The sequence below is a fragment of the Hyperoodon ampullatus genome (assembly GCF_949752795.1).
Source record: "Hyperoodon ampullatus genome assembly, chromosome: 3".
Lineage (NCBI taxonomy): Eukaryota > Metazoa > Chordata > Mammalia > Artiodactyla > Ziphiidae > Hyperoodon > Hyperoodon ampullatus.
The window spans coordinates 106,673,282-106,701,048 of record NC_136916.1 but is presented as its reverse complement, the minus strand read 5'-3'; the positions used below and the strand labels follow the sequence as shown (position 1 = coordinate 106,701,048).

At 39.9% G+C, this 27,767-nt stretch overlaps 1 protein-coding gene across 1 annotated transcript; it reads left to right on the top strand.

Moving 5' to 3' along the window:
- Positions 1-22,952: 22,952 nt before the first annotated feature.
- On the top strand, positions 22,953-27,541 carry LOC307049449 (granzyme B-like; the record flags this gene model as incomplete). Its single annotated transcript, XM_079699027.1, is given in 6 exon segments — positions 22,953-23,057; positions 23,059-23,146; positions 25,533-25,680; positions 26,136-26,271; positions 26,471-26,728; positions 27,398-27,541. Coding segments are annotated over 6 exon segments (879 nt in total).
- Between the last annotated feature and the right edge of the window lie 226 nt (positions 27,542-27,767).

Sequence of the window (27,767 nt, the reverse complement as noted above, 5' to 3'; positions counted from 1 at the left end):
GAGCACATATTTATGGTTTTATTTTTCATAGCTGATCTGATATTCTTTAACTTTTAATTGGAACATTCTGTATGTCTATATTTAATATATTTATTGATATACTTGCTTTTAAATCTACTCTTACTTTATCCTTTGTATTTGTCATAACTATTCTACGGGGATTTTTTTCCCTCTCCTTTCTTACTTTTCCTTGGATGGATTACTTTTTACCTTTCCTTTTTTCCCTTCTAATTTGGAAGTTATACATTGTTTATATTATTTTGGTGGTTACATAAAAGTACTGCATGTTTTCTTAACTTATCAAAGATTAAATTTAATCAATAGATTTACCCTCCTCCCTGAAAACACAAGAAACACAGGACTTTTAATCTCATTTAATTTCTCCCAACATTTTTGCATTTTATTTCTACCCTGTTTTTTTAAGTGCCATTAGAAAATGTGATTATCATTATATAAACAATGTTCATTTTCCTTTAATAGTTTCTAGTTACTAGACTAGTTTTATTTTTTCTGCATTGTACTCTAATAATTTCTTCTAATATTTCTTCCAGTTAATGATTCTTGGGCTTCCCTGGTGGCGCAGTGGTTGAGAGTCCGCCTGCCGATGCAGGGGACGCGGGTTCGTGCGCTGGTCCGGGAAGATCCCACATGCCGCGCGGAGTGGCTAGACCCGTGAGCCATGGCCGCTGAGCCTGCGCGTCTGGAGCCTGTGCTCCGCAACGGGAGAGACCACAACAGTGAGAGGCCCGCGTACCGCAAAAAAAAAAAAAAAATTCTTTTTTCTGCTATCTGCAGAATTGTCCTAATTGACACCAGAGCTACACTCTTGGTGCTTGACCCCACTACTACAAAATAGCCCTTGCCTCGGAGTACCAAAACAATTCAAATAGTAGGAATCTCTAATGAACCTCAGAAGGTTCCTGTCTCTGAACCTATTCCCTTTTATCTAGGCTCTTTGAAAGATACACACCACTTTCTCTTTAGTTTATCCACCCCTATCCATTTATCAGGCTGAGACTTCTTGGAGAAGTATCATGCCAGAATTTCTTTCTCCCAAAAAGGGAAAATAATTCTAGAATTTGACAGTAGAATTTGACAATTCACCACCAGGTGAATTAAATGACCATTTGACATCTTTTATTTGCTCCATCTCTGATGATACTAGAGCTGAGTCTGGAAACACTGATCATCTGTCCCTGTTGAATCAGCCACTACCCTTCAAAATTTCCAACTGATATTGGCAAAATTCACAGCACACCTTCCATCATGATTCAAACAGATTCCTCAGAACCACTTCCCAGAATTAATCAATACCCAATGAGTAATGAAGCCCCTCAAGGCATAAAACCCATAATAGAAGATTACAAGTTTCAAGGTCTCATTATCCCTGTATTGTACTAGTTCCTGTAACACTCCCATTTTAAGGGTGAGAAAAAAAGGGCTGAGGGTGGAGGTTTGTCTGGGACCTCCAAGCAATAAACAACATTGTTATCTCTTCATACCATGTTGTTCCCAACCCTCATAAGCTACTAACATCCATTCCCACTGGAAACAAATCCTTTCCTGTAAGTGATTTATGCAGTGCATTCTTTAGTATTCCTGTTGATAAAGCTTGCAAATACTTTTTTTGCCTTCACTTGGGAAGGAAATCAATTCAGTAATGCCTCAGGGTTTTAATGAGGAAATGCCTCAGGACAATAATGCCTCGGGGTTTTACTGAGAGTCCTTCTAATTTCTCACAGATCCTGAAGACTGGTCTGGATGATATAAAGTTCTCTAGAGGTTCTACTGTGTTGCAGTATGTGAATGATTTGCTTCTTTGCCCTCCTTCTCAAGCCTCCTCACAAGAAGACAGCATCCACTTGCTAAAGCTTTCAGTCTTAAAGGGACATAAGGTCATCAAGAAAAAATTACAGTTTGCCCAAAACCATGCTTCTTAGTTCCCTGTGAAAAGACCTAGAAATAAGATATATACACTTTCAGCTTTAAAAAGTAATGCCAAACTGTTTTCCCTTGTAAATATAACATTTTACACACTCAACAACAATAGATGAGAGTTCCTGCCACTCTACTTCTTTGTCAATACTTGATACTGACAGATTTTGAAAGGTTTGATAATCTGTAAAATGTGAAATGTATCTAATTGTGGCTTAATTTTCACTTCTCTTACTATTAATGCAATTTAGTATCTTTTCATCTTCATGAGCTGTGTTTCCTATTTTGTTTGTTTCTGTTGTTTGTTTATTTTTGTTTTTTGGTCTCACTTCATGGCTTTGAATCCAGGCGAGGACACTGAAAGAGCCAAGTCTAACCACTGGATTGCCAGGGAATTCCCCTATTTTTTTTTTAATTTTGGCCTCACCACATGGCTTGCAGGATCTCAGTTCCTCACCAGATATTGAACCTGAGCCACAGCAGTGACAGTGCTGAATCCTAACCACTAGGCCACCAGAGAACTCCCTCTTATTTTCTTTGTCTTTTCCTAATCTTAATGTAGTTAAATTTATCAATATTTTATCAATAGTGAATTTTTAGTCTTGTTGAAGATTGCTACCAGTTTATCAAAAATTTGTTTTTTCTTCTTCCTGGGCACACAGCTAGATTACATTTCACAGCTTGTATTGTTAAATGTGCCTGGGTGGCTGAGTTCTAACCAATAGAATGTGAGTAGACATGATGTGTGCCACTTCCTGGCTTGACCCAAAAAGCCCTACCAACACCTCAATGCTCTTTTCTCCCTTCCAATTGATTAGGTTAGAAAAACCCCAGGGGATAGTGGAAGCCACGTTTTGAAGATGACAGGGCTGCCATTGGATTGACTGCTTGAAGGAGAGCCACTCTGCCAGTCATGTGTACCCTCTTTAAACTTACAGGAGTGAAAAATAAACTTCTATAGTGTTTGAGAAACTATACCTTAGTGGGTCTATTTGTTAGAGCTGTTATCATTAGGCTGACAATACATGTTTAAGATATTCTTCATTAATCTGAGATCAGAACAATAACTTCTACATTTTTTGCTAAAAGACTGAAGCATTTCAGTAAAGAACCAGATTAATTATTGGACAAATAAGTAATCTTGATCTTTTGCCCATTCCCATCTGTTATGGGTTGTGTTGTGTAGTGGTGTCACCCAACCCCCACCCCTCCCAGCCCCAGGATTCATGTGTTGAAGTCTTTATCCCCAGTACCTCAGAATGTGACTTTGTATGGAGATGGAGCCTTTAGAGAGATAATTAAGTTAAAATGAGATCATTAGGGTGGGCCCTGATCCAGTCTGACTGGTATCCTTATAAAAAGAGGAAATTTGACTATAGGTCTATACAGAAGGAAGACACTGTGAAGGCACAGGGAGAAGACAGCCATCTTCAAGGCTAGGAGAGAGGACTCTGGAGGAACCAGTCCTGCTGGCACAGTCATGTTGGACTTATAGCCTACAGAACTGAGAAAAGAAATTTCTGTTCCAGCTGATTTAGTTTCTGGTGAGGTCTCTTCCTGGCTTGTGGACAGCTGCTGTCTTCACATGGCCTTTCCTTGGCGAATGTGTATGGAGAGAAAGAGAGAAAGCTTTCTGGTGTCACTTCTCCTAAGGACACTAATCCAATTGGATGGGGCCCCACCCTTATGACCTCATTTAGCTTTAGTTGCTGCTTTGGAGACCCTGTCTCCAAATACAGCCACACAGGGGTTAGGGCTTCAAGACATGAATTTTAGGGGTACACAAACATTCAGTCCATGACAAATGTCTACCGCTACATGCAACAATATGGATAAATGTCAAAAATGTAAGTGAAATAAACCAGACACAGAAGAATACGTACTGGGCGATTCCATTCACATAAAGTACAAAAATAGGTAAAAGTAATCTATGTTTCTTGAAGACAAGTTAATGCTTTGGATTGGGAGACAGTGACTAGAGTAGAGCACAAAGTGGTGGGACTTTGGGGGGCTGGTAATGTGTGGTCTATTGATCTGGATCCTGGTTACATGGGTATGTTCAATTTGTGAAAATTTGTCTAATATGTTTATATTGTAAATTGTACTTTATTAATAAATTTTAAAAATGTGCTAAGATCATGTTCAGAAAGAAAAAATGAAGGAAACAAACAAAAACATACTATACGCACATGCACACACAAATATACATGTACACATATATACATGTGTGTATGTAATCATATAAAAAGTGTACATAAAACAATATGCATACTTGTGTCTATATACATAAGTATAAATATACATATAAGATATAGGTATAGATATAGATATTTGACTTCAAAAAGCTACCTTCGCACATATATAATCCATTTGAGGAACAGTTTCTATGGTTAACAATGTTTAAGAAGCCTCTACTATAGCCCAATCCTCTTTTATGAGATGAAGACAATGAGGCCCAGAGAATAGCAACTGCGCCACATCACTGAACAGGAGACCAGGGCTCCTAACCCCGAACTCAGGTCTCTTCCTACTGAGAGATAAAGTCTCAGAGCTGCAAAAGGTCTTAAAATTGATCTTATGCCCCCGGCCATGATAACCTCCCAGTCCTCCTGACAAACGTGTTTTCCAGCCTCTGCTGCAACTGTTCCCTGCAGAGAAAGCACCTGAGCAGCCATCCCAAGAGAACTCAGTCAGAACACTCTTCTTTGCTGAGCTGAAATCTGTCTGCTGTGACTTCCACCACTTCTGAGAATGATATAGGGGAAAGTTTGCAGCTTGCCAGGCATGTGTCCTCTGTGTGTGTGTGTGTGTACACAGTTTCTGTAACCATGTAACCTTGGGCACATCATTTAATATCTCTGAGTCATTTTCATTTTAAAATGTGATTAATAATAATGACCAGGCAAAAGGTGGAGAATTTAATGAGATAACATATATAAATTATATATGCTTTGGAACATAATGAGGTGTGGGTTATTATTAATGCTCTTTGCCTTCCCTCTTCCCGGATTTCTCCTACATTATATTTGTGTTAAAAACAAAACAAAACAAAACAAAACACACCAAGTGACAGCCTCAAAATTTTTGAAGCTAGCTATGATATGCACCCATATCCCAGTCCACTTTTTCCTACATGAGTCAGCTGGGAGTTACCTTATCAGTGAAGACTCTTTCCTCTGGACACTGAGTAGAACCCAGTGTGGACACCATCTCAGGACACAGCTTTCCTCCTCTTTTCTCTTTTAACCTCTATGGAGTCAAGAAAAAAGCCTGACCTCCCTGCCCCTGTAAGACTGTAACAAAGATGATATTTCTGGGAGAAAGGGGCCAAGCCATAGGACACAAGTCAATGTTAATTCCACTGATTCTGGTCCCCATTATATTCTCAGAAGTTACCAAGTACCATTTATGTATATTTATCTGTAGGTATTTAACATGCTCATACCTGCACGGCCAAAATCTTAGCATATGATGACAAAGGGAGCTGGAAAACCACAAAGGTGGAATTCAATGCCTTGGTGAATTAAACATGGTCCACTAACAGATCAATCCTCAGGCTTCCAGGTTTAGAAAACTGAAATCAGGGAACATAAAAAATATCTAGAGTTTTGTAGTCATATCCTGGAAGTTCTGACAAATGAATGCTAATAGAGACTACAGAGAGATTAATATGGTCATTGGCATCACAGGAAATCATCCTGCCACAGTTCCTTTGGTAAAATGTTCTCAGCAGCCCAGGAGGTTTCTGCAGTACCTGATTTCTCTTGGGCAGATTTTGAAGGGCTGAGTGGAATGGTCCAGATCTTGCTTTGTTCATATATATGGTTCATATATATGGTTGCTTCTTGGTACTTGGTCATAAGCAGAGAAACATAATAGTAGGGGGTATCTACAACTAGGAGATGACATACCAAGACTGAAAGACAGATAGGAGATGTGACACAAAAATTCTTAGTTGTGAAATAGATTTTTGAAAAACAATACTTTGTTACATGTGCCCTGAACTGTGAGATAGAGAGAAAGAAAGAATGAACAGTTTTGCAGTCATATGCTGGAGGTTCTTGTAAATGATTCAGCAACATCTCTCTTACCTATCCCAAACCAAACCATTTGCCACATCCCGTGCAGACATGGTGAGAAAGCACATAGCGCTAGACCTTGAGCGAGATGGGAAGAGAACGAACCCATTCACTCCAGAAGTTTAAGGTGAGACCTTTAGGCTTTGTGGGAACAAAATGCTTGGGAAAAGGAAATGGTCTTGGTGGGGAAAGGAAATGGTCTTGGTGGGCAAAGATCCTGGGGAGATAAAGATTCTCAGGCGGGGAGCAGAGGGTAGTGGGGTCTTAAGTGAGATCCAAAGTCACATCAAAGGCAACATCACAACCTGGAACATCACTCCCTTCTAATTCACTCCCACCCAGAAGTGCAGTCAATACCAACTGATTTTTCAGCTTCTGTATATTTATATTTTCCCTTAGTTTGCTGGGGGTAGGCACACCATTCTCACTCAAGCCCACTTCTGCTCTCCTTTCCTGTGTAATCTTCTCCCTACTCATCACCCCAGATATCTAAACACTCAAGAGTTTTACTGAATTATCCCCAATCCAACATCCAGACCTTCCTCTTTGTTGGCTGGGCAATGAGTAGAGTAGGCAACAAGGGAAAATTAAGGGTGTTCTAGTGTTTAACATTACTCTGGAAATCTCATAGATGTATATCTGTCATAAAGACATTTTCTCTCCACATCCCTGCCATCTCGCTCCATCCTAACTACTACAGAAACAAAATGGAAGTACCACTTCCCCACTCCATCACATAACCTAGGTTCATCTTCACTGACAGTTCTTTCCCTTAAAGCTGTCTTTGATGTCATGTAAGCACCCCAGAAATTCTGACTCTCATCCTAGCCTCCTAGTAGGAATGCAGGGGTAACTCCTGAGGCAGGAATCTCTTCTCAAGGACAGGGTTGAGTCTCATTGTTGATCAGCTGGGGCCAAGTTCTGACACCTTACACCTGTAGGTTCTGATTTTAGCCATAACAAGAGTGATCAGCCTCAGGGAAACTGGTTTATAGCAACAGACTCAAATGTCATGCATGAGTGTGGGAAGGTGAGAGTGTGGCAATGTCATGTCATTGGGCCATTGTCATTGCCTACCAGAAATGGCCCTACCCCCTTCCAATAGGCACTAATTATGAAAGGTTAAGGCCCAAGGGGATTATACATTATGAGCTAAACATGACATTATCTTGTGTGTTGGGGAAAACATCAGGGTATAAAGGATAAAACCAAAGAGAATATGTGATCCAAATGAACTTTTCCAACACAATATGGTAGCCACTGAGGCACCTTTCATTTCTAAGAGAACCAGAGGTGTACATTATAGATATAGACAGAAACTTTTATTATTCAGCACCCCCTTAATTTTTCCCCAGAATACAGGGGGAACAATATAGGAAATGGTCAAGTTACTGAAGCTATGGATAAGATGACAGACTTTAGAATCAGATCCCTCCACTCTTACAAGCTGAGTGAGGTAAAACAAGTTCTTTTCCCTCTCAGTGTCTTAGTTTTCTCATGTGTGAAATGGAAGAAATATCCATAGCTAACTCAGAAGGTGGAGTGATGACCTATGATCAGTAATCAAAAATATTAACCACCAGTCACTCCCATCAGGAAACTTGCATAAGCCTCTTAGATAGCCTCATCCACCAGAGGGCAGACAGCAGAAGCAAGGAGAACTACAATCCTGCAGCCTGTGGAACAAAAACCAAATTCACAGAAAGATAGACAAGATGAAAAGGCAGAGGGATATGGATCAGAAGAAGGAACAAGATAAAACCCCAGAAAAACAACTAAATGAAGTGGACATAGGCAACGTCCCAGAAAAAGAATTCAGAGTAATGATAGTGAAGATGATCCAGGACCTCGGAAAAAGAATGGAGGCAAAGATCGAGAAGATGAAAGAAATGTTTTAAAAAGACCTAGAAGAATTAAAGAACAAACAAACAGAGATGAACAATACAATAACTGAAATGAAAACTACACTAGAAGGAATCAATAGCAGAATAACTGAGGCAGAAGAACAGATAAGTGACCTGGAAGACAGAATGGTGGAATTCACTGCCGCAGAACAGAATAAAGAAAAAAGAATGAAATGAAGACAGCCTAAGAGACCTCTGGGACAACATTAAATGCAACAACATTCACAGTATAGGGGTCCCAGAAGCAGAAGAGAGAGAGAAAGGACCCCGAGAAAATATTTGAAGAGATTATAGTCAAAAACTTCCCTAACATGGGAAAGGAAATAGCCACCCAAATCCAGGAAGCGCAGAGAGTCCCATACAGGAGAAACCCAAGGAGAAACACACCAAGACACATAATAGTCAAATTGGCAAAAATTAAAGACAAAGAAAAATTACTGAAAGAAGCAATGGAAAAATGACAAATAATATACAATGAAACTCCCATAAGGTTAACAGCTGATTTCTCAGCAGAAATTCTACAAGCCAGAAGGGAGTGGCATGATATACTTAAAGTGATGAAAGGGAAGAACGTACAAACAAGATTACTCTACCCAGCAAGGATCTCACTGAGATTTGATGGAGAAATCAAAAGTTTTACAGACAAGCAAAAGCTAAGAGAATTCAGCTTCACAAAACCAGCTCTACAACAAAAGCTAAAGGAACTTCTCTAAGTGGGAAACACAAGAGAAGATAAGGACCTACAAAAACAAACCCAAAACAATTAAGAAAATGGTAATAGGAACATACATATCGATAATTACCCTAAACGTGAATGGATTAAATGCTCCAAGCAAAAGACACAGGCTTGCTGAATGCGTAGAAAAACAAGACCCATATATATGCTGTCTATAAGAGACCCACTTCAGACCTAGGGACACATTCAGACTGAAAGTGAGGGAATGGAAAAAGATATTCCATGCAAATGGAAATCAAAAGAAAGCTGGTGTAGCAATACTCATATCAGATAAAATAGACTTTAAAATAAAGAATGTTACAAGAGACGAGGAAGGACACTACATAATGATCAGGGGATCAATCCAAGAAGAAGATATAACAATTATAAATATATATGCACCCAACATAGGAGCACCTCAATACATAAGGCAACTGCTAACAGCTATAAAAGAGGAAATTGACAGTAATACAATAATAGTGGGAGACTTTAATACCTCACACCAATGTACAGATCATCCAAAATGAAAATAAATAAGGAAACAGAAGCTTTAAATTACACAATAGACCAGACGGATTTAATTGCTATTTATAGGACATTCCATCCAAGAACAGCAGATTACACTTTCTTCTCAAGTGCACACAGAACATTCTCCAGGAGAAATCACATCTTAGGTCACAAATCAAGCCTCAGTAAATTTAAGAAAATCAAAATCATATCAAGCATCTTTTCTGACCACAACACTATGACATTAGAAATCAATTACAGGGAAAAAAATGTAAAAAACACAAACACATGGAGGCTAAACAATACGTTACTAAATAATGAAGAGATCACTGAAGAAATCAAAGAGGAAACCAAAAAATACCTAGAGACAAATGACAATGAAAACATGACAATCCAAAACCTATGTGATGCAGCAAAAGCAGTTCTAAGAGGGAAGTTTATAGCTATATAAGCCTACCTCAAGAAACAAGAAAAATCTCAAATAAACAATCTAACCTTACACCTAAAGGAACTAGAGAAAGAAGAACAAACAAAACCCAAAGTTAGCAGAAGGAAAGAAATCATAAAGATCAGAGCAGAAATAAATGAAATAGAAACAAAGATACTACAAAAAAAGAAATTACAGACCAATATCACTGATGAATACAGATGCAAAAATCCTCAACAAAATACTAGCAAACTGAATCCAACAACATATTAAAAGGATCATACACCATGATCAAGTGGGATTTATCCCAGGGATGCAAGGGTTCTTCAATATATGCAACTCAATCAATGTGATACACCATATTAACAAATTGAAGAATAAAAACCATATGATCGGGCTTACCTGGTGGCGCAGTGGTTGAGAGTTCGCCTGCCGATGCAGGGAACACGGGTTCGTGCCCTGGTCCAGGAAGATCCCACATGCCGTGGAGCAGCTGGGCCTGTGAGCCATGGCCGCTGAGCCTGCACGTCTGGAGCCTGTGCTCCACAATGGGAGAGGCCACAGCAGTGAGAAGCCTGCATATTGCAAAAACAAACAAACAAACAAACATATGATCATCTCAGTAGATGCTGAAAAAGCTTTTGACAGCATTCAACACCCATTTATGATAAAAACTCTCTAGAAAGCGGGCATAGAGGGAACCTACCTCAACATAATAAAGGCCATATATGACAAACTCACAGCAAACATCATTCTCAATGGTGAAAAACTGAAAGCATTTCCTCTAAGATCAGGAACAAGACAAGGATGTCCACTCTTGCCACAACTATTCAACATAGTTTTGGAAGTTCTAGCCATGGCAATCAGAGAAGACAAAGAAATAAAAGGAGCACAAATTGGAAAAGAAGAAGTAAAACAGTCACTGTTTGTAGCTGACATGATACTATACATAGAGAACCCTAAAGATGCTACCAGAAAACTACTAAAGCTAATCAATGAATTTGGTAAAGTTGCAGGATACAAAATTAAGGCACAGAAATCTCTTGCATTCCTATACACTAATGATGAAAAATCTGAAAAAGAAATTAAGGAAACTCCCATTTACCATTGTAACAAAAAGAATAAAATATCTAGGAATAAACCTACCTACTGAGACAAAAGACCTGTATGCATAAAACTATAAGACACTGATGAAAGAAATTAAAGATGATACCAACAGATTTAGAGATATTCCATGTTCTTGGATTTGAAGAATCAATATTGTGAAAATGACTATACTACCCAAAGCAATCTACAGATTCAATGCAATCCCTATCAAATTACCAATGGCATTTTTTATGAAACTAGAACAAAAAATTTTAAAATTTGTATAGAGACACAAAAGATGCAAATAGCCAAAGCAGTCTTGAGGGAAAAAAATGGAGCTGGAGGAATCAGACTCCCTGACTTCAGAGTATACTGTAAAGCTACAGTGATCAAGACAACATGGTACTGGTACAAAAACAGAAACATAGATCAATGGAACAAGATAGAAAGTCCAGAGATAAACCCACGCCCCTATGGTCAACTAATCTATGACAAAGGCGGCAAGGATATACAATGGAGAAAAAGTCTCTTCAATAAGTGACTCTGGGCAAACTGGACAGCTACATGTAAAAGAATGAAATTAGAACACTCCCTGACACCACACACAAAAATAAACTCAAAATGGATTAGAGACCTAAATGTAAGACCAGACACTGTAAAACTCTTAGAGAAAAATATAGGAAGAACACTGTTTGACATAAGTCACAGCAAGATCTTTTTTGATCCACCTCCTAGAGTAATGGAAATAAAAACAAAAATAAACAAATGGGACCTAATGAAAGTTCAAAGCTCATGCACAGCGAAGGAAACCATAAACAAGACAAAAAGACAACCCTCAGAATGGGAGAAAATATTTGCAAACGAATCAACAGACAAAGGATTAATCTCCAAAATATATAAACGGCTCCTGCATCTCAATATTAAAAAAACAAAGAATCCAATCCAAAAATAGGCAGAAGACCTAAATAGACATTTCTCCAAAGAAGACATACAGATGGGCAAGAAATATATTAAAAGCTGCTCAACATCACTAATTATTAGAGAAATGCAAATCAAAACTACAATGAGGTATCACCTCACAACAGTTAGATTGGGCATCATCAGAAAATGTACAAACAAAAATGCTGGAGAGGGTGTGGAGAAAAGGGAACCCTCTTGCACTGTTGGTGGGAATGTAAATTGATACAGCCACTAGGGAGAATTGTATGGTGGTTCATTAAAAAACTAAAAATATAATTATATATGACCCAGCAATCCCACTACTGGGCATATACCCAGAGAAAACCATAATTCAAAAAGACACATGCACCCCAATATTCATTGCAGCACTATTTACAACAGCCAGGTCATGGAAGCAACCTAAATGTCCAGCGACAGATGCATGGATAAAGAAGATGTGGTACTTATATACAATGGAATATCACTCAGCCATAAAAAGGAATGCAATTGGGTCATTTGTTGAGACGTGGATGGATCTAGAGACTGTCATACAGAGTGAAGTGGGTCAGAAAGAGAAAAATAAATATCGTATATTAACGCATATATGTGGAACCTAGAAAAATGGTACAGATGAACCAGTTTGCAGGCAGAAATAGAGATACAGATGTAGAGAACAAACGTATGGACACCAAAGGGGGAAGTGGTGAGGTGGTGGGGTGGTGGTAGTGGGATGAATTGGGAGATTGGGATTGACATGTATACACTGATGTGTATAAAACTGATGAGTAATAAGAACCTGCTGTATAAAAAAATAAATAAAAGAATAAATAAATAAATAAAATTTTTAAAAAGGAAAAAAATATATTAACCAGCATTATGATGTTGGATATTATTCTTTCATTGGTTCAGTGGGCTGATAAATCATACCTCCTTTTCCAAATATATGTTTTTATTATTACTTATTTTTACTTAGACACAGATTCTTAAATTTACAAGTCCCAAATGGTTTTCACTACCTCTTAGTGTGGCTCCCTTTGGTCACATCCAGGAAGAAATTTGGTCTCTCCACTAAGGCTTTTTCCAGGTGGGGGTTCTTTCTTAGGAAGTTTCCTGTATGATGCTCTTCTCCACATGTGTCCACCTCAGTAAGCTTTCCTCTGTCTTATATTTGTGTTACTGTTTCTGGATTTGGGAGGACTTTCTACACAGCCTTGGCCATTTGACTAGCCATTGAAGTTTAAAGAAAAATTTTCCCAAACTCCCTACATCCTCCCTCTTCAGCCTAATCAGCATATCATGTCAACATGCTTATATTCAGGACCTCAACTCAACTCTTTTTTTTTTTTTTTTTTTTTTTTTCCCCAGTATGTGGGCCTCTCACTGTTGTGGCCTCTCCTGTTGCGGAGCACAGGCTCCGGACGCGCAGGCCCAGCGGCCATGGCTCACGGGCCCAGCCGCTCCACGGCATGTGGGATCTTCCCGGACCGGGGCACGAACCCGTGTCCCCTGCATCGGCAGGCGGACTCTCAACCACTGCGCCACCAGGGAAGCCCTCAACTCAACTCTTGAATAATCAATCCAAATAGGGAGGGGGACAGAAATGAGGGTGGCAGGAAAGGGCAGGACCTGAGACTCTGAAGTTCCATGTCCTCCTGTAACATCTCCTTCCTGTATGAGAAGCTGCTACTAAAGCAAGGGAGTAGTTAGTGAAATTGTGGGACCTCTAGCAATTCAGAGATGAGTCACCTGGGCAGGGATGGACACAAAGCCCTGAAATTCTCCAGCTTAAAGACAACAGAAATGACACACACACACCATAGACACAGAGCAAATAAATGTTCCATAGAGCTGTGCTCTGCTGACTCTGTCACTCCTCATCTTGTCTGATGGATCTGTCACTTTAGTCTTCAGACAACACCGAAAGCCACGAAAAATATTCTGAAACATTTCCCTGATTTCTGTACTTACAGAGATTAAGCCAGTCTTCCCAGGGACAATTAGACAGAGATAAGGTAACGGAGACTTCAGTGACCACACAAACAAGGAATATAGTCCTTGCAAAAATAGTTTGGAAAAGTCACTAGACAAATGGATGACTGTATCACTCAACAAACAATACAAGCAATCCCTGAGGGATGGGGACAGTGCAATTCCCAGAGTACAGTATTGTATTCAAAATATCCTGTTTTCAATGAAAATATGCAAATACAAAGGAACAAGAAATTATGGTCCATTCACAGATGGAAAAAAAGAACTTGACAGAAAACATTTTTGAGGAAACCTGGACATTGTTTACACCAGACACAGATTTTCAATTGACTGTCTTAAAAATACTCAAAGAGCTGAAAGAGACCATGAACGGAAGTAAAGCAAATCAGGAACAATATATGAGAATGTAGAGAATGTCATAAAGAGATAGAAATTATAATTCTGGAACTGAAAAGTACAACAACTGAAATGTAAAATTCAATAGATAATTTCAAAAGTAGATCTGACCAGGAAGAAGAAAGAAGCAATGAACTTGCAGGGAAAATAAAATAACCCAGTATGAAGAGCAGAAAGGAAAAAATAATGAAGAAAAATGAACAGAGCCTAAGGGATCTATGAGACGATATCAAAAGTATCAACATATGCATTATGGGAGTCATAGAAGGAGAAGAAAGAAGAGTCAGAAAAAATACCTGAAGAAGTGATGGCCAAAAATATCCCAAATTTGATGAAACACAGGAATATGTGTATCAAAGAAGCTCAACAACTCGAAGCAGGATAATCTTAAAGAGATCCACACTGAGACACACTACAACCAAACTGTCAAGAGCCAAAAACAAAGAGAAAATCTAGAAAGCAACGAGACAGAAGTGACTCATCATGGACAAGTGATTTTCAATGAGATTAATGGTCAATTTCTCATCAGCAACCATAGAGGCAGTGGGATGATATATTTAAAGTGCTGAAAGAAAAAACAAAAAACTGTCAACCAAAAATTCTATATTGGCAAAACTGCCCTTCAAAAATGGAGAAATAAAATGTTCTCAGATAAACAAAAACTTCGGGAATTAATCATTAATTCCTGCCCTGTAGACCTGCCCTACAAGAAATGATAAAGAAGGGTCCTTCAAGTTGAAACCTAAGGACAAGAGATGGCAACTTGAAGCCAAATGAAGAAAAAAGACCTCTGGTAAAAATAACCACATAGATAATTACAAAAGCTAGTAGTATTGTATTTTAGGTTTGTAACTTCTTTTTGTTTCTTGTAGGATTTAAAAGACAAATGCATAAAAAGAAATTATAACCTATGTAATGGACACACATGTAAAAAGATATAATTTGTGTCAATAACAAGATGGAGATGGAGCTGAATAGGAGCAGAGTTAATGTATGTTGCTGAGGCTAAATTGGTATATATTCAAACTATATTGGTATAAATTTAGGGCATTAAATACAGTAACCATTAAAAAGTAACTTTAAAATATACAGAAATGGAAATGAAGAGGTATTTAAAATAGTACAGTAGAAAAAAAAAGCAATCAAACAAAAAAGAAGGCGATATTGGAGGAATTGAGAAACAGAAAATATATAAAAACCGAACAGCAAAATGGCAGAAGTAAGCCTATCACTATCAGTAATCATTTTAATTTTAAGTGGATTAAACTAACCAATTAAAAGATAGAAATTGGGAGAATAAATTTAAAAATATGATTCAAGCCTATGCAGCTTTCAAGAGACTCCCTTTAAATACAAAGACAAAAATATTGGAAATGAAAAAATAGAAAAAGATATTCTATGCAAATAGTAACCCAGAGGAAACTGGAGTGGTTATATCAATAACAGGTAAAATAGATTTTAAGTGAAAAATTGTTAAAAGAGACAAAGGACATTATATATTGACAAAAGGTCAATTCATCAAGAATACATAATACACCAAACACCAGAACTCCAAAATATATGAAGAAAACATTGAGATAATTGAGAGAAATAGACAGTTTTATAAAAATAGTTGGAGACTTCAATACCTTACTTTCAATAGTAGATAGAGCATCTATAAACCAATTAGAACAAACAGACATACAAAACACTCTGACAGCAGTATGCTACACGTACTTCTCAAGTGCATACAAAGAATTCTCTAGGATACACCATAGGTTAGGCCATAAAACATTTCTCAATGCATTTTAAAAGATTAAAATAATACAAATTATCTTCTTCAACTACAATGGAATGAAGCTAGAAATCAATAACAGAAGGAAAACTGGAAAATTCACAAACATGGAAATACGTGGAAATTAAAAAACACAATCTTAAGTAACCAGTGGGTCGAAGAAAAAATTGCAAGAGAAATTAGAAAGTACTTTGAGACAAGTGAATATGAAAACACAACATATAAAATGTATAAGATGCAGTAAAAACAATGCTCAGAGGAAAATATATAGCTATAAATGACTACATTAAAGAAGAAGAAAGATTTCTAATCAACGACACAAATTTAAGCCTAACAAAACTAAAAATAGATTTAAAAAACCCCAAGCCAGCAAAAGGAAGGAAATAATAAAGATTAGAGCAAAATAATCAAAATAGAAAGGATCAACAAAAGTTTGTTCTTTGAAAAGATCAACAAATTTGACAAACTTTTAGCTAGACCAACAACAACAAAAAAAGAAGATTCATATTATGAAAATCAGAAATGAAAGAAGGGGACATTACTACCAACCTCAGAGAAATTAAAAGGATTATTAGAGAATGCTATCAATATTTCTACACCAACAAATTAGATAATCAAGATGAAATGAACAAATTCCTGGAAACACAGAAACTACCAAAACTGACTCAAGAAGAAATAAGAAATCTAAGCAGACTTATGACAAGTAAAGAGATTGAATCAATAAACAAAAACCTGCCAACAAAGAAAATCCCAGGACCAGATTTCTACACCAGTGAATTCTACAAAACATTTAAAGAAGAATTAACACCAATCTTACCCAGACTTGTTCCAAAAAATTAGAGGAGGGAACTCTTCCTAACACATTGTATAAGGCCAGGATCGCCCAGATACCAAGACCAAAGATACCAAAAGAAAAGAAAATTACAGACCAATATCCCTTATGGAAATAGATGCAAAAATCCTCAACAAGATACTATCAAATTGAATTCAACAGTACACTAAAAGTATTATACACCATGACCAAGTAGTCAACCCATGTGGATGGGATGTTCTTCTGGGGTTATGAAAAAGTTTTCAAACTAGAGAGAGCAGGTGGTTGCACAACACCTGGAATGCACTTAATGCCACTAAATTGTATTTAAAATAGTTAATTGTAGGTTATGTGAATTTCACCTCAATTCTAATAAAGGGTCACAGCCTTGTATTTAGCATAATCCCCTTATGATTTTTAAAAATGCAGATATACATGAGAAAAAATGTTAGATCACACTTCAAGACATTAAAGATGATTATCAATAAGTGATGGGAAATCAGGTATTTTTAATTATTTTCTTTCTGCTTAAATTATTTTTTTAATTTTCCAACAATTTTAGAAATTAATTACATGTTAAAATTTTTAATAATTAGAGAAGAGAGACTATGGTGATATTGACTAATAGATATTTAGGAATGTGGGGGAAATGCTTATATTGCAGGGTTTAGTGAGGATAAAAGAAAATTACATTGAATATGTAATATGATCCCAAGTATTTTATTTTTTTAAATATCTTTATTGGAGTATAATTTTTTTACAATGTTGTGTCAGTTTCTGCTGTATAACAAAGTGAATCAGCTGTATGTATACATATGTCCCCATATCCCCTCCCTCTTGCGTCTCCCTCCCACCTTCCCCATCCCACCCCTCTAGGTAGTCACAAAGCACCGAGCTGATCCCCCTCTGCTATGCAGCTGCTTCCCACTAGCTATCTATTTTACATTTGGTAGTGTATATATGTCCATGCCACTCTCTCACTTCATCCCAGCTTACCCGTCCCACTCCCTGTGTGCTCAAGTCCATTCTCTACTTCTGCGTCTTTATTCCTGTCCTGCCCCTAGGTTCTTCAGAGCAATTTTTCTTTCTTTTTTTTTAGATTCCATATATATGTGTTAGCATACAGTATTCGTTTTTCTCTTTCTGATTTCCTTAATTCTGTATGACAGACTCTAGGTCCATCCACCTCACTACAAATAACTCAATTTCATTTCTTTTTATAGCTGAGTAGTATTCCATTGTATATATGTGCCACATCTTCTTTATCCATTCCTCCGTCGATGGACACTTAGGTTGCTTCCGTATCCTGGCTATTGTAAATAGAGCTGCAATGAACATTGTGGTACATGACTCTTTTTGAATTATGATTTTCTCAGGGTATATGGCCAGCAGTGGGACTGTTGGGTTGTATGGTAGCTCTATTTTTAGTTTTTTAATGAACCACCATACTGTTCCCCATAGTGGTTATATCAATTTACATTCCCACCAACAGTGCAAGAGGGTTCCCTTTTCTCCACATCCTCTCCTGCATTTATTGTTTGTAGATTTTTTGATGATGGCTATTCTGACTGGTATGAGGTGATACCTCATTGTAGTTTTGATTTGCATTTCTCTAATGATTAGTGATGCTGAGCATCCTTTCATGTGTTTGTTGGCAGTCTGTACATCTTCTTTCGAGAAATGTCTTTTTAGGTCTTCTGCCCAATTTTGGATTGGGTTGTTTGTTTTTTTGATATTGAGCTGCATGAGTTGCTTGTAAATTTTGGAGATTAATCCTTTGTCTGTTGCTTCATTTGCAAATATTTTTTCCCATTCTGAGGGTTGTCCTTTCACCTTGTTTACGTTTTCCTTTGCTGTGCAAATGCTTTTAAGTTTCATTAGGTCCCATTTACTTATTTTTGTTTTTATTTCCATGTCTCTAGGAGGTGGGTCAAAAAGGATCTTGCTGTGATTTATGTCATAGCGTGTTTTGCCTATGTTTTCCTCTAAGAGTTCTATGTGTCTGGCCTTACATTTAGGTCTTTAATCCATTTTGAGTTTATTTTTGTCTATGGTGTTAGGGAGTGTTCTAATTTTATTCTTTTACATGTAGCTGTCCAGTTTTCCCAGCACCACTTATTGAAGAGGCTGTCTTTCCTCCATTGTGTATTCTTGTTTCCTTTATCAAAAATAAGGTGGCCATATGTGCGTGGGTTTATCTCTGGGCTTTCTATCCTGTTCCATGGATCTATATTTCTGTTTTTGTGCCACTACCATACTGTCTTGATGACTGTAGCTTTGTAGTATAGTCTGAAGTCCAGGAGCCTGACTCCTCCAGGTCTGTTTTTCTTTCTTAAGATTGCTTAGGCTTTTGAGGTCTTTTGTGTTTCCATACAAATTGTGAAATTTTCTGTTCTTGTTCTGTGGGAAATGCCATTGGTAGTTTGATAGGGATTGCTTTGAACCTGTAGATTGCTTTGGGTAGTAGAGTCATTTTCACAATGTTGATCCTTCCAATCCAAAAACATGGTATATCTCTCCATCTATTTGTATCATCTTTAATTTCTTTCATCAGTGTCTTATAGTTTTCTGCATGCAGGTCTTTTGTCTCCTTAGGTAAGTTTATTCCTAGGTATTTTATTCTTTTTGTTGCAATGGTAAATGAGAAGTTTCCTTAATTTCCCTTTCAGATTTTTCATCATTAGTGTATAGGAATGAAAGAGATTTCTGTGCATTAATTTTGTATCCTGCTACTTTACCAACTTCATTGATTAGCTCTAGTAGTTTTCTGGTAGCATCTTTAGGATTTTCAACATATAGTATCAGGTCATCTGAAAACAGTGACACCTTTACTTCTTTTCTGATTTGGATTCCCTTAATTTCTTTTTCTTCTCTGATTGCTGTGGTTAAAACTTCCAAAACTATGTTGAATAATAGTGGTGAGAGTGGACAACCTTGTCTTGTTCCTGATCTTAGAGGAAATGGTTTCAGTTTTTCACCATTGAGAACAATGTTGGCTGTGGGTTTGTCATATATGACCTTTATTATGTTGAGGTAAGTTCACTCTGTGTCTACTTTCTGGAGGGTTTTAATCATAAATTGGTGTTGAATTTTGTCGAAGCTCTTTCTGTATCTATTGAGATGATCATATGGTTTTTCTCCTTCAATTTGTTAACATGGTTTATCACGTTGATTGATTTGCATATATTGAAGAATCCTTGCATTCCTGGGATAAACCTCACTTGATTACGGTGTATGATCCTTTTCATATGCTGTTGGATTCTGTGTGCTAGTATTTTGTTGAGGATTTTGCATCTATGTTCATCAGTGATATTGGCTGTAGTTTTCTTTCTCTGTGACATCTTTGTCTGGTTTTGGTATCAGGGTGATGGTGGCCTCACAGAATGAGTTTGGGAGGGTTCCTTCCTCTGCAACTTTTTGGAAGAGTTTGAGAAGGATGGGTGTTAACTCTTCTCTAAATGTTTGAAAGAATTCGCCTGTGAAGCCATCTGGTCCTGGGCTTTTGTTTGTTGGAAGATTTTTAATGGCAGTTTCAATTTCAGTGCTTGTGATTGGTCTGTTCATATTTTCTATTTCTTCCTGGTTCTGTCTTGGAAGGTTCTGCTTTTCTAAGAATTTGTCCATTTCTTCCAGGTTGTCCATTTTATTAGCATATAGTTGCTTGTAGTAATTTCTCATGATCCCATGTATTTCTGTGGTGTCTGTTGTATCGTCTCCTTTTTCATTTCTAATTCTATTGATTTGAGTCTTCTCCCTTTTTTTCCTGATTGGTCTGGCTAATGTTTTATCAATTTTGTTTATCTTCTCAAAGAACCAGCTTTTAGTTTTATTGATCTTTGCTATTGTTTACTTCATTTCTTTTTCATTTATTTCTGATCTGATCTTTATGATTTCTTTCCTTCTGCTAACTGTGGGGTTTTTTTGTTCTTCTTTCTCTAATTGCTTTACCTGTAAGGTTAGGTTGTTTATTTGAGTTGTTTCTTGTTTCTTGAGGTAGGATTGTATTGCTATAAACTTCCCTCTTAGAATCGCTTTTGCTGCATCCTACAGGTTTTGAGTTGTCGTGTTTTCATTGTCATTTGTTTCTAGGTATTTTTTTATTTCCTTTTTGATTTCTTCATTGACCTCTTGGTTATTTAGTAGTGTATTGTTTAGCCTCCATGGGTCTGTATTTTTTTCCAGATTTTTTCCTGTAACTGATATTTAATCTCATAGCATTGTGGTTGGAAAAGATACTTGATATGATTTCAATTTTCTTAAATTTACCAAGGCTTGATTTCTGACCCAAGATATGATCTGTCCTAGAGAATGTTCCATGAGCACTTCAGAAGAAAGTGTATTCTGTTGTTTTTGGATTGAATGTCCTGTAAATATCAATTAAGTCCATCTTGTTTAATGTATCATTTAAAGCTTGCATTTCCTTATTTATTTTCATTTTGGATGATCTGTCCATTGATGAGAGTGGGGTGTTAAAGTCCCCTACTATGACTGTATTACTGTCAATTTCTCCTTATATGGCTGCTAGCACTTGCCTTATGTTTTGAGGTGCTCCTATGTTGGGTGCATAAATATTTACAATTGCTATATCTTCTTCTTGGATTGATCCCTTGATCATTATGTAGTGTCCTTCTTTGTCTCTTGTAATAGTCTTTATTTTAAAGTCTATTTTGTCTGATATGAGAATTGCTACTCCAGCTTTCTTTTGGTTTCCATTTGCATGGAATATCTTTTTCCATTCCCTCACTTTCAGTCTGTATGTGTCTCTAGGTCTGAAGTGGGTCTCTTGTAGACAGCATATATATGGGTCTTGTTTTTGTATCCATTCAGCCAGTCTATGTGCGTGGGCTTTCTGTAGTTGTGACGAGCTGGGGCTACTCTTCGTTGTAGTGCATGGGCTTCTCATTGTGGTGGGTTCTCTGTTGCGGAGCATAGGCTCTAGGCACACGGGTTTCAATAGTTGCATCATATGGGCTCAGGATTTGTGGCTCACAGGCTGTATAGTGCAGTCTCAGTAGTTGTGGCGCACGTGCTTGTTTGCTCCGCAGCATGTGGGATCTTCCCAGACCAGGGCTCGAACCCGTGTCCCCTGCATTGGCAGGCAGATTCTTAACCACTGCGCCACCATGGAAGTCCCTCAAATTTTCTTAATAACATATACTACCACTAAGATAAAAAAACTAATTTTATTTTTAAAATTTCTACTACTGAGCAAGCTAAGTTCAAAAAAGAGAGGCTTGATAAATGTACTTGTTTTGATAGGGAGGACATTTACCCTGGAATTATGTCTTTTGATGCATAATATTCCACATAGAAAAATTGTAAAGTACAGAAATGTAAAGATGGAACCTTAAATCACCAGAGTCTAATCACTGAGAGATTCTTTGTTGTTCTTGAACAGAACTGGGCTTGGGCTATTTAGAAAGAATGGTCCTTCATTTCCGTTTTAGCAAGATCATTAGCAGAGTTTGTTCAGCCAATGTCATCCTATAATGTGCCAGGCCTGCTGTATCAGAAGTGTGGTTTTCTGCACACAGCACAGAGAATACTAAAAGGACAATTATTGGTCTTTGGTCAGCCAGCATGCTTTCCCACTTCACATGGTATAGGCAATTTAGTAATTTGAACTTCCTTTGGCGAACCAGCCTTTTCTCTGTCTCAGTTCATGTGGTTTGGGTGAAACTGACCCCAGCCTATCCAAAGTAGGAATGACTTAGGCTTAAATCATCCCTGGATTCAATTTCTAGGGTCAGAGTGATTCATGAATTTAGGCCAATAAATGCCAAGTGCAGAACGTTTGTTTCCAAACATTAACAAGAGAGATGGACTCTATCACTCTGAGCATTTACAATTAAAAAAAAAAAGATGTTAATAGTCCCCTAGAAAGGAAGCTAAGATGATGAATGGGTGCCTATATAGATTTAGTACATGGTGGCCATGCTCCGTTATTGTCCTGTGCATCCCTCAACCACAGCCCTTCCCGAGTTGCACTCTGGTCACAGATGTTTCTTTCTCTTCCACCAGACAGTCAGCTCTCTAAGGGAAAGAGACACATGTGCACTATGTTTGGTCATAGCATAGAGAAGAGCCTAAACTCACATCTGCTAAATAAATCATCCTGTGGACTTAGCAACATGGAAATGAGCCCTTGGTGGTTCAACCACTGAGGACTCAGGTTTCTGGGCTCCAGGACCTTTACTGGTCGATACCACATCCTACAGTCCCCGCCCTGTATTCTTGGGTTCCTGCTCTAGGCTGGAACAAATGGTCTGCTCTGAGTCATCATCTGTGGGTGCCCATGTGGTCACTACATGTTTCTCACACAATCACCCAGAGAACGTTGTCAGGTAGACGGAGTGGGGGCGAGGCAGCTTTCATAGGAAGCCTTCTAGGATGAAGCATCACAAAACCAGAGGGGAACAAGAGGTCACTGAGCCCACTTGCACCTCCTTCCTCTCCTGGGGGGCTAAAAAGAGAGCAAGGAGGAAGCACCAGCAGCTCCGACCTGGGCAGCCTTCCTGGGAAGATGCAGCCACTCCTGTTCCTGCTCCTGTTGGCCTTTTTACTGCCCCCCAGGGCAAAGGCAGGTGAGTGACCATTCCCACCCTCAGAGGCCCAACCTCTTACCCCAGTTGGCACCGATCACCTGCCCCTTCTGCACATCCCTGATCCATCTATCCACTGGGAACATTCTGAACACCAGCTCCCGTCCCACCTCATATCCCCAAGTATGATGCTGGATACTCCACCAGCAGGAGTGACAGAGAAAAGGTTGTTCTCAAGAAAAGCCAGTGGGTACTATCCCCTCCTCCAGCCCTACCTTTGCTGTGTGGAAAGTCGAACTTTCCTAGAAGTGATGGCAGAGGGTCGGAAACTGGAAAAGAGAAAATAATCAATTCCCCTGAAGAGGGCAGAGTGGGTCTGGCTTCTGCGTCTAGGATGAGACAGGTGCTCCCTCAGCAACTGCTCAGCAGACCTCGGAGTTGGTGCTGTTGCCTTTGCTCAGTCCCCAGGCTCCTCAGTCCTTCCCCACCTCTGCTTTTCTTTTCTTTTCTTTTTTTAAAAAATATCTTTATTGGAGTATAATTGCTTTACAATGGTGTGTTAGTTTCTGCTTTATAACAAAGTGGATCAGTTATACATATACATATGTTCCTATATCTCTTCCCTCTTGTGTCTCCCTCCCTCCCACCCTCCCTATCCCACCCTCCCTATCCCACCCCTCTAGGTGGTCACAAAGCACCGAGCTGATCTCCCTGTGCTATGCGGCTGCTTCCCACTAGCTATCTATTTTATGTTTGGTAGTATATATATGTCCATGCCACTCTCTTGCTTTGTCACAGCTTACCCTTACCCCTCCCCATATCCTCAAGTCCATCCTCTAGTAGGTCTGTGTCTTTATTCCCGTCTTACCCCTAGGTTCTTCATGACCTTTTTTTTTCTTAGATTCCATATATATGTGTTAGCATACGGTATTTGTTTTTCTCTTTCTGACTAATTTCACTCTGTATGACACACTCTAGGTTCATCCACCTCACTACAAATAACTCAATTTCATTTCTTTTTATGGCTGAGTAATATTCCATTGTATATATGTGCCACATCTTCTTTATCCATTCATCTGTTGATGGACACTTAGGTTGCTTCCATATCCTGGCTATTGTAAATAGAGCTGCAATGAACATTGTCGTACATGACTCATTTGAATTATGGTTTTTCTCAGGGTATATGCCCAGGAGTGGGATTGCTGGGTCGTATGGTAGTTCTATTTGTAGTTTTATAAGGAACCTCCATACTGTTCTCCATAGTGGCTGTATCAATTTACATTCCCACCAACAGTGCGAGAGGGTTGCCTTTTCTCCACATTCTCTCCAGCATTTATTGTTTGTAGATTTTTTGATGATGGCCATTCTGACCGGTGTGAGATGACATCTCATTGTAGTTTGGATTTGCATTTCTCTAATGATTAATGATGTTGAGCATTCTTTCATATGTTTGTTGGCAATCTGTATATCTTCTTTGGAGAAATGTCTATTTATGTCTTCTGCCCATTTTTTGATTGGGTTGTTTGTTTTTTTGTTATTGAGCTGCATGAGCTGCTTGTAAATTTTGGAGATTAATCCTTTGTCAGTTGCTTCATTTGCAAATATTTTCTCCCATTCTTTTGGTCTTGTTTATGGTTTCCTTTGCTGTGTAGAAGATTTTAAGTTTCATTAGGTCTCATTTGTTTATTTTTGTTTTTATTTCCATTTCTCTAGGAGGTGGGTCCAAAAGGATCTTGCTGTGATATATGTCATAGAGTGTTCTGCCTATGTTTTCCTCTAAGAGTTTGATTGTTTCTGGCCTTACATTTAGGTCTTTAATCTGTTTTTCTTCCTAAGCCATTAGTGGCTCCCCTCTTTCGAGGATGAAGCCACTGTTGGGCAGACCAGAACTTCTCTCTTTTCCAGAACCCCACCAGCATTGGCCCTACCAACAACCCCTTTCCAGAGGCCCATTTTGTGCCTGTGTCGGTGGGGGGTGGACAGGGGTGTGGTCATTCCTTCATGTAGCCAACAAATATTTATTGGGCACTTACTACATGTCAGGCCCTGGGAAATAGGCTATGATGACATCTAGATCCCTACTCTAAAGTCCTGAGCACTGGGAAGCAAGGCTATCCTAGACATCACGGGATGACAGGGCCCTTAGAAACTCATTGAAACAAAGCATAGTCAGGAGAGGAATGTTCAGAAGCCTCTAGGACCTTGTTGTACCTAAGACAGGTATGCTCACCTCCAACTATGTGTGGAAGACAGTCTCACAGACCCAGACTGCTGCTCTTCCCTTTTCTAGAAGAGGATGTTGAGGCCCCTCACACCCCCAACCTCAGGGCAGGCTGGACCTGCAGTGCCCAGCAGTTCTGAGCATCAAGCCGATGCCTGCCAGGTGCAGTCAGTGGTTGCACACAAGCAGAACAGTCTTTTCCTTCAGGGGAGATCATCGGGGGCCATGAGGCCAAGCCCCACTCCCGCCCCTACATGGCCTTTCTTCAGATCTGGGACCAGGGTGACCAAAAAAGGTGCGGTGGGTTCCTGATTCGAGAGGACTTTGTGCTGACAGCCGCTCACTGCTGGGGAAGGTGAGGAGCCGCAAGTAGCCCGCACCCTCTTGAAAACCCCTCGCAGGGAGCCCTGCCTTTTTCTCTGGAAGCAACCAGGCTCCTGGGAACACATGAGCTGGGAGGGCTCCTGAGAGGGTGAGAAAGAGGGCAGGGGGAGGTGCAGGTCAGTGCCAGAGGCATTGCTGAAGTAAGAGAGACTAGAGATAGGGCCTGCCTTGGTATCAGAATGCAAACTAATGCAATTTCACATGTTTTCCTGGGGCTGACAATCGGGAACCACTGTGCCCTTACCAATGGCTCCAGAATCCGACCTTGGCTGCCAAGAAACAGAGGGCACAGACAGTTCAGCCCCCGGGGCCCTCCTGTTGCCTGCATTTCCCCTCAGCTGCAGCCCTGCCCTGGTGTCACCTGCCCTTCACGGCTCCTGGGCTGTATCTCCTGTGACTCCACCTCCTGCTCTGCTCTCTGTGCAGCTCAGTCAAAGTCACCCTGGGGGCCCACAACGTCAAGGATCGGGAGAGGACCCAGCAGGTCATCCCGGTGAGAAAAGCCATCCCCCACCCAGACTATAATCCTAAGAACTACTCCAATGACATCATGTTACTAAAGGTAAACCTCCTTGCTTCTCCTGCCCTCCTGGAAACAGATCATTTCCCCTCCCACTGCCACGCATCCCTTTCCTCCCTCCCATCTGGCTGCCTGACCAGTCCCTGTGGCTCAGGTGAGAGGGAAGACACTGCAGCAACATTGCCATGTCCAGGCCCAGGGACCACTGGCTGAGCTGGACTCTCTTGTCTCTTCCCATCAGCTGGAGAGAAAGGCCAAGCAGACTGCAGCCGTGAGACCCCTCAGCCTGCCCAGGGGCAAGGCCCGGGTGAAGCCAGGAAAGGCGTGCAGTGTAGCCGGCTGGGGGCAGGTCGCTATGGGCACGTACTCAGACACACTGCAGGAGGTAAAGCTGACCATACAGGAAGATCAAAAGTGTGCATCCCACTTACACAATTATTACAACAATGCCATTCAGCTGTGTGTGGGGGACCCAAAGGAAAACAAAGCTTCCTTTAAGGTGAGAATGACCACCTACCTTGCCTGGCTCTGGGGAGACACGTGTTTGCAGAAGATCTGGGACCAGGGGACCCAAACAGTGTGGAAACTGCCCCACCCTCTAAGCTGGGACCTTTCTCTCCAGGAAGAGAAGGGGGACCAGCCGGATCTCGGAGTGCCTAGGGCCCCTGCAAGCCTACAAAAGACCTATGGTGAATCTAAACCTGGTGCTCCTTCAAAGGGGGAATTTGCAACACACTGAGGCACAGGTGTTAGAAAACTGGGCTTCCTGAGTGTGTGGTAGTTAAAACCAGGTGCCTCCTCAGAACTGGAACCCACCTGGCTTAATGAGCTCATCCTCCCTGCTGAGCTCATTGGTGGGTTGATGTCAGCCCACCAGCCTGCTTCCATGTCCTTGAACAGCAGTTTGGAGCCAACAGTCCCACAGCGTCTTGATAGAGAAAGGATCTGAGACGTGGGGGAGGAGAGGGTGCTGTCACCTGGTGAAGTGAAGCAGTGACAATGTCCAGGGTCAGGGTTTGGCAGCCCAGGGGACCACGGGGGCCTGCCCTGCCCTTTGATCTCCTATGGAGGCCATGCAAGCTGGCCTCCCCCGAGAGGGGGCTTGGGACGGCAGGAAGGCAGGACCAGGAGGAGACCTGGCTCAGTGCTTCCCCTTCTCTGTCCTCAGGGGGACTCCGGAGGCCCTCTGGTGTGTAACAATGTGGCCCAAGGCATTGTCTCCTATGGACAAAAAAATGGGTCACCTCCACGGGCCTGCACCAAAGTCTCAAGTTTCCTGCCCTGGATAAAGAAAACCATGAAACGCCGCTGACTGTGGAACCAGACCTTCTTCCCTGGAGCTGATCCAGAATCACACTGTGGGGTTTGGGGTATCAGCAGCTGAATAAATGTCTCTCAGCTGAGCAGGAAGGGCTGGCTTCTCGTTTACTCATTGACCCTTCTTCATAGGCACCCACTCTATGTTTCGAAAGCCAACGACAAAATTTTGCAGTTTTCTGCTTCCACCTCTTCCCCCTCCCACCATCTCTTCCTATAAA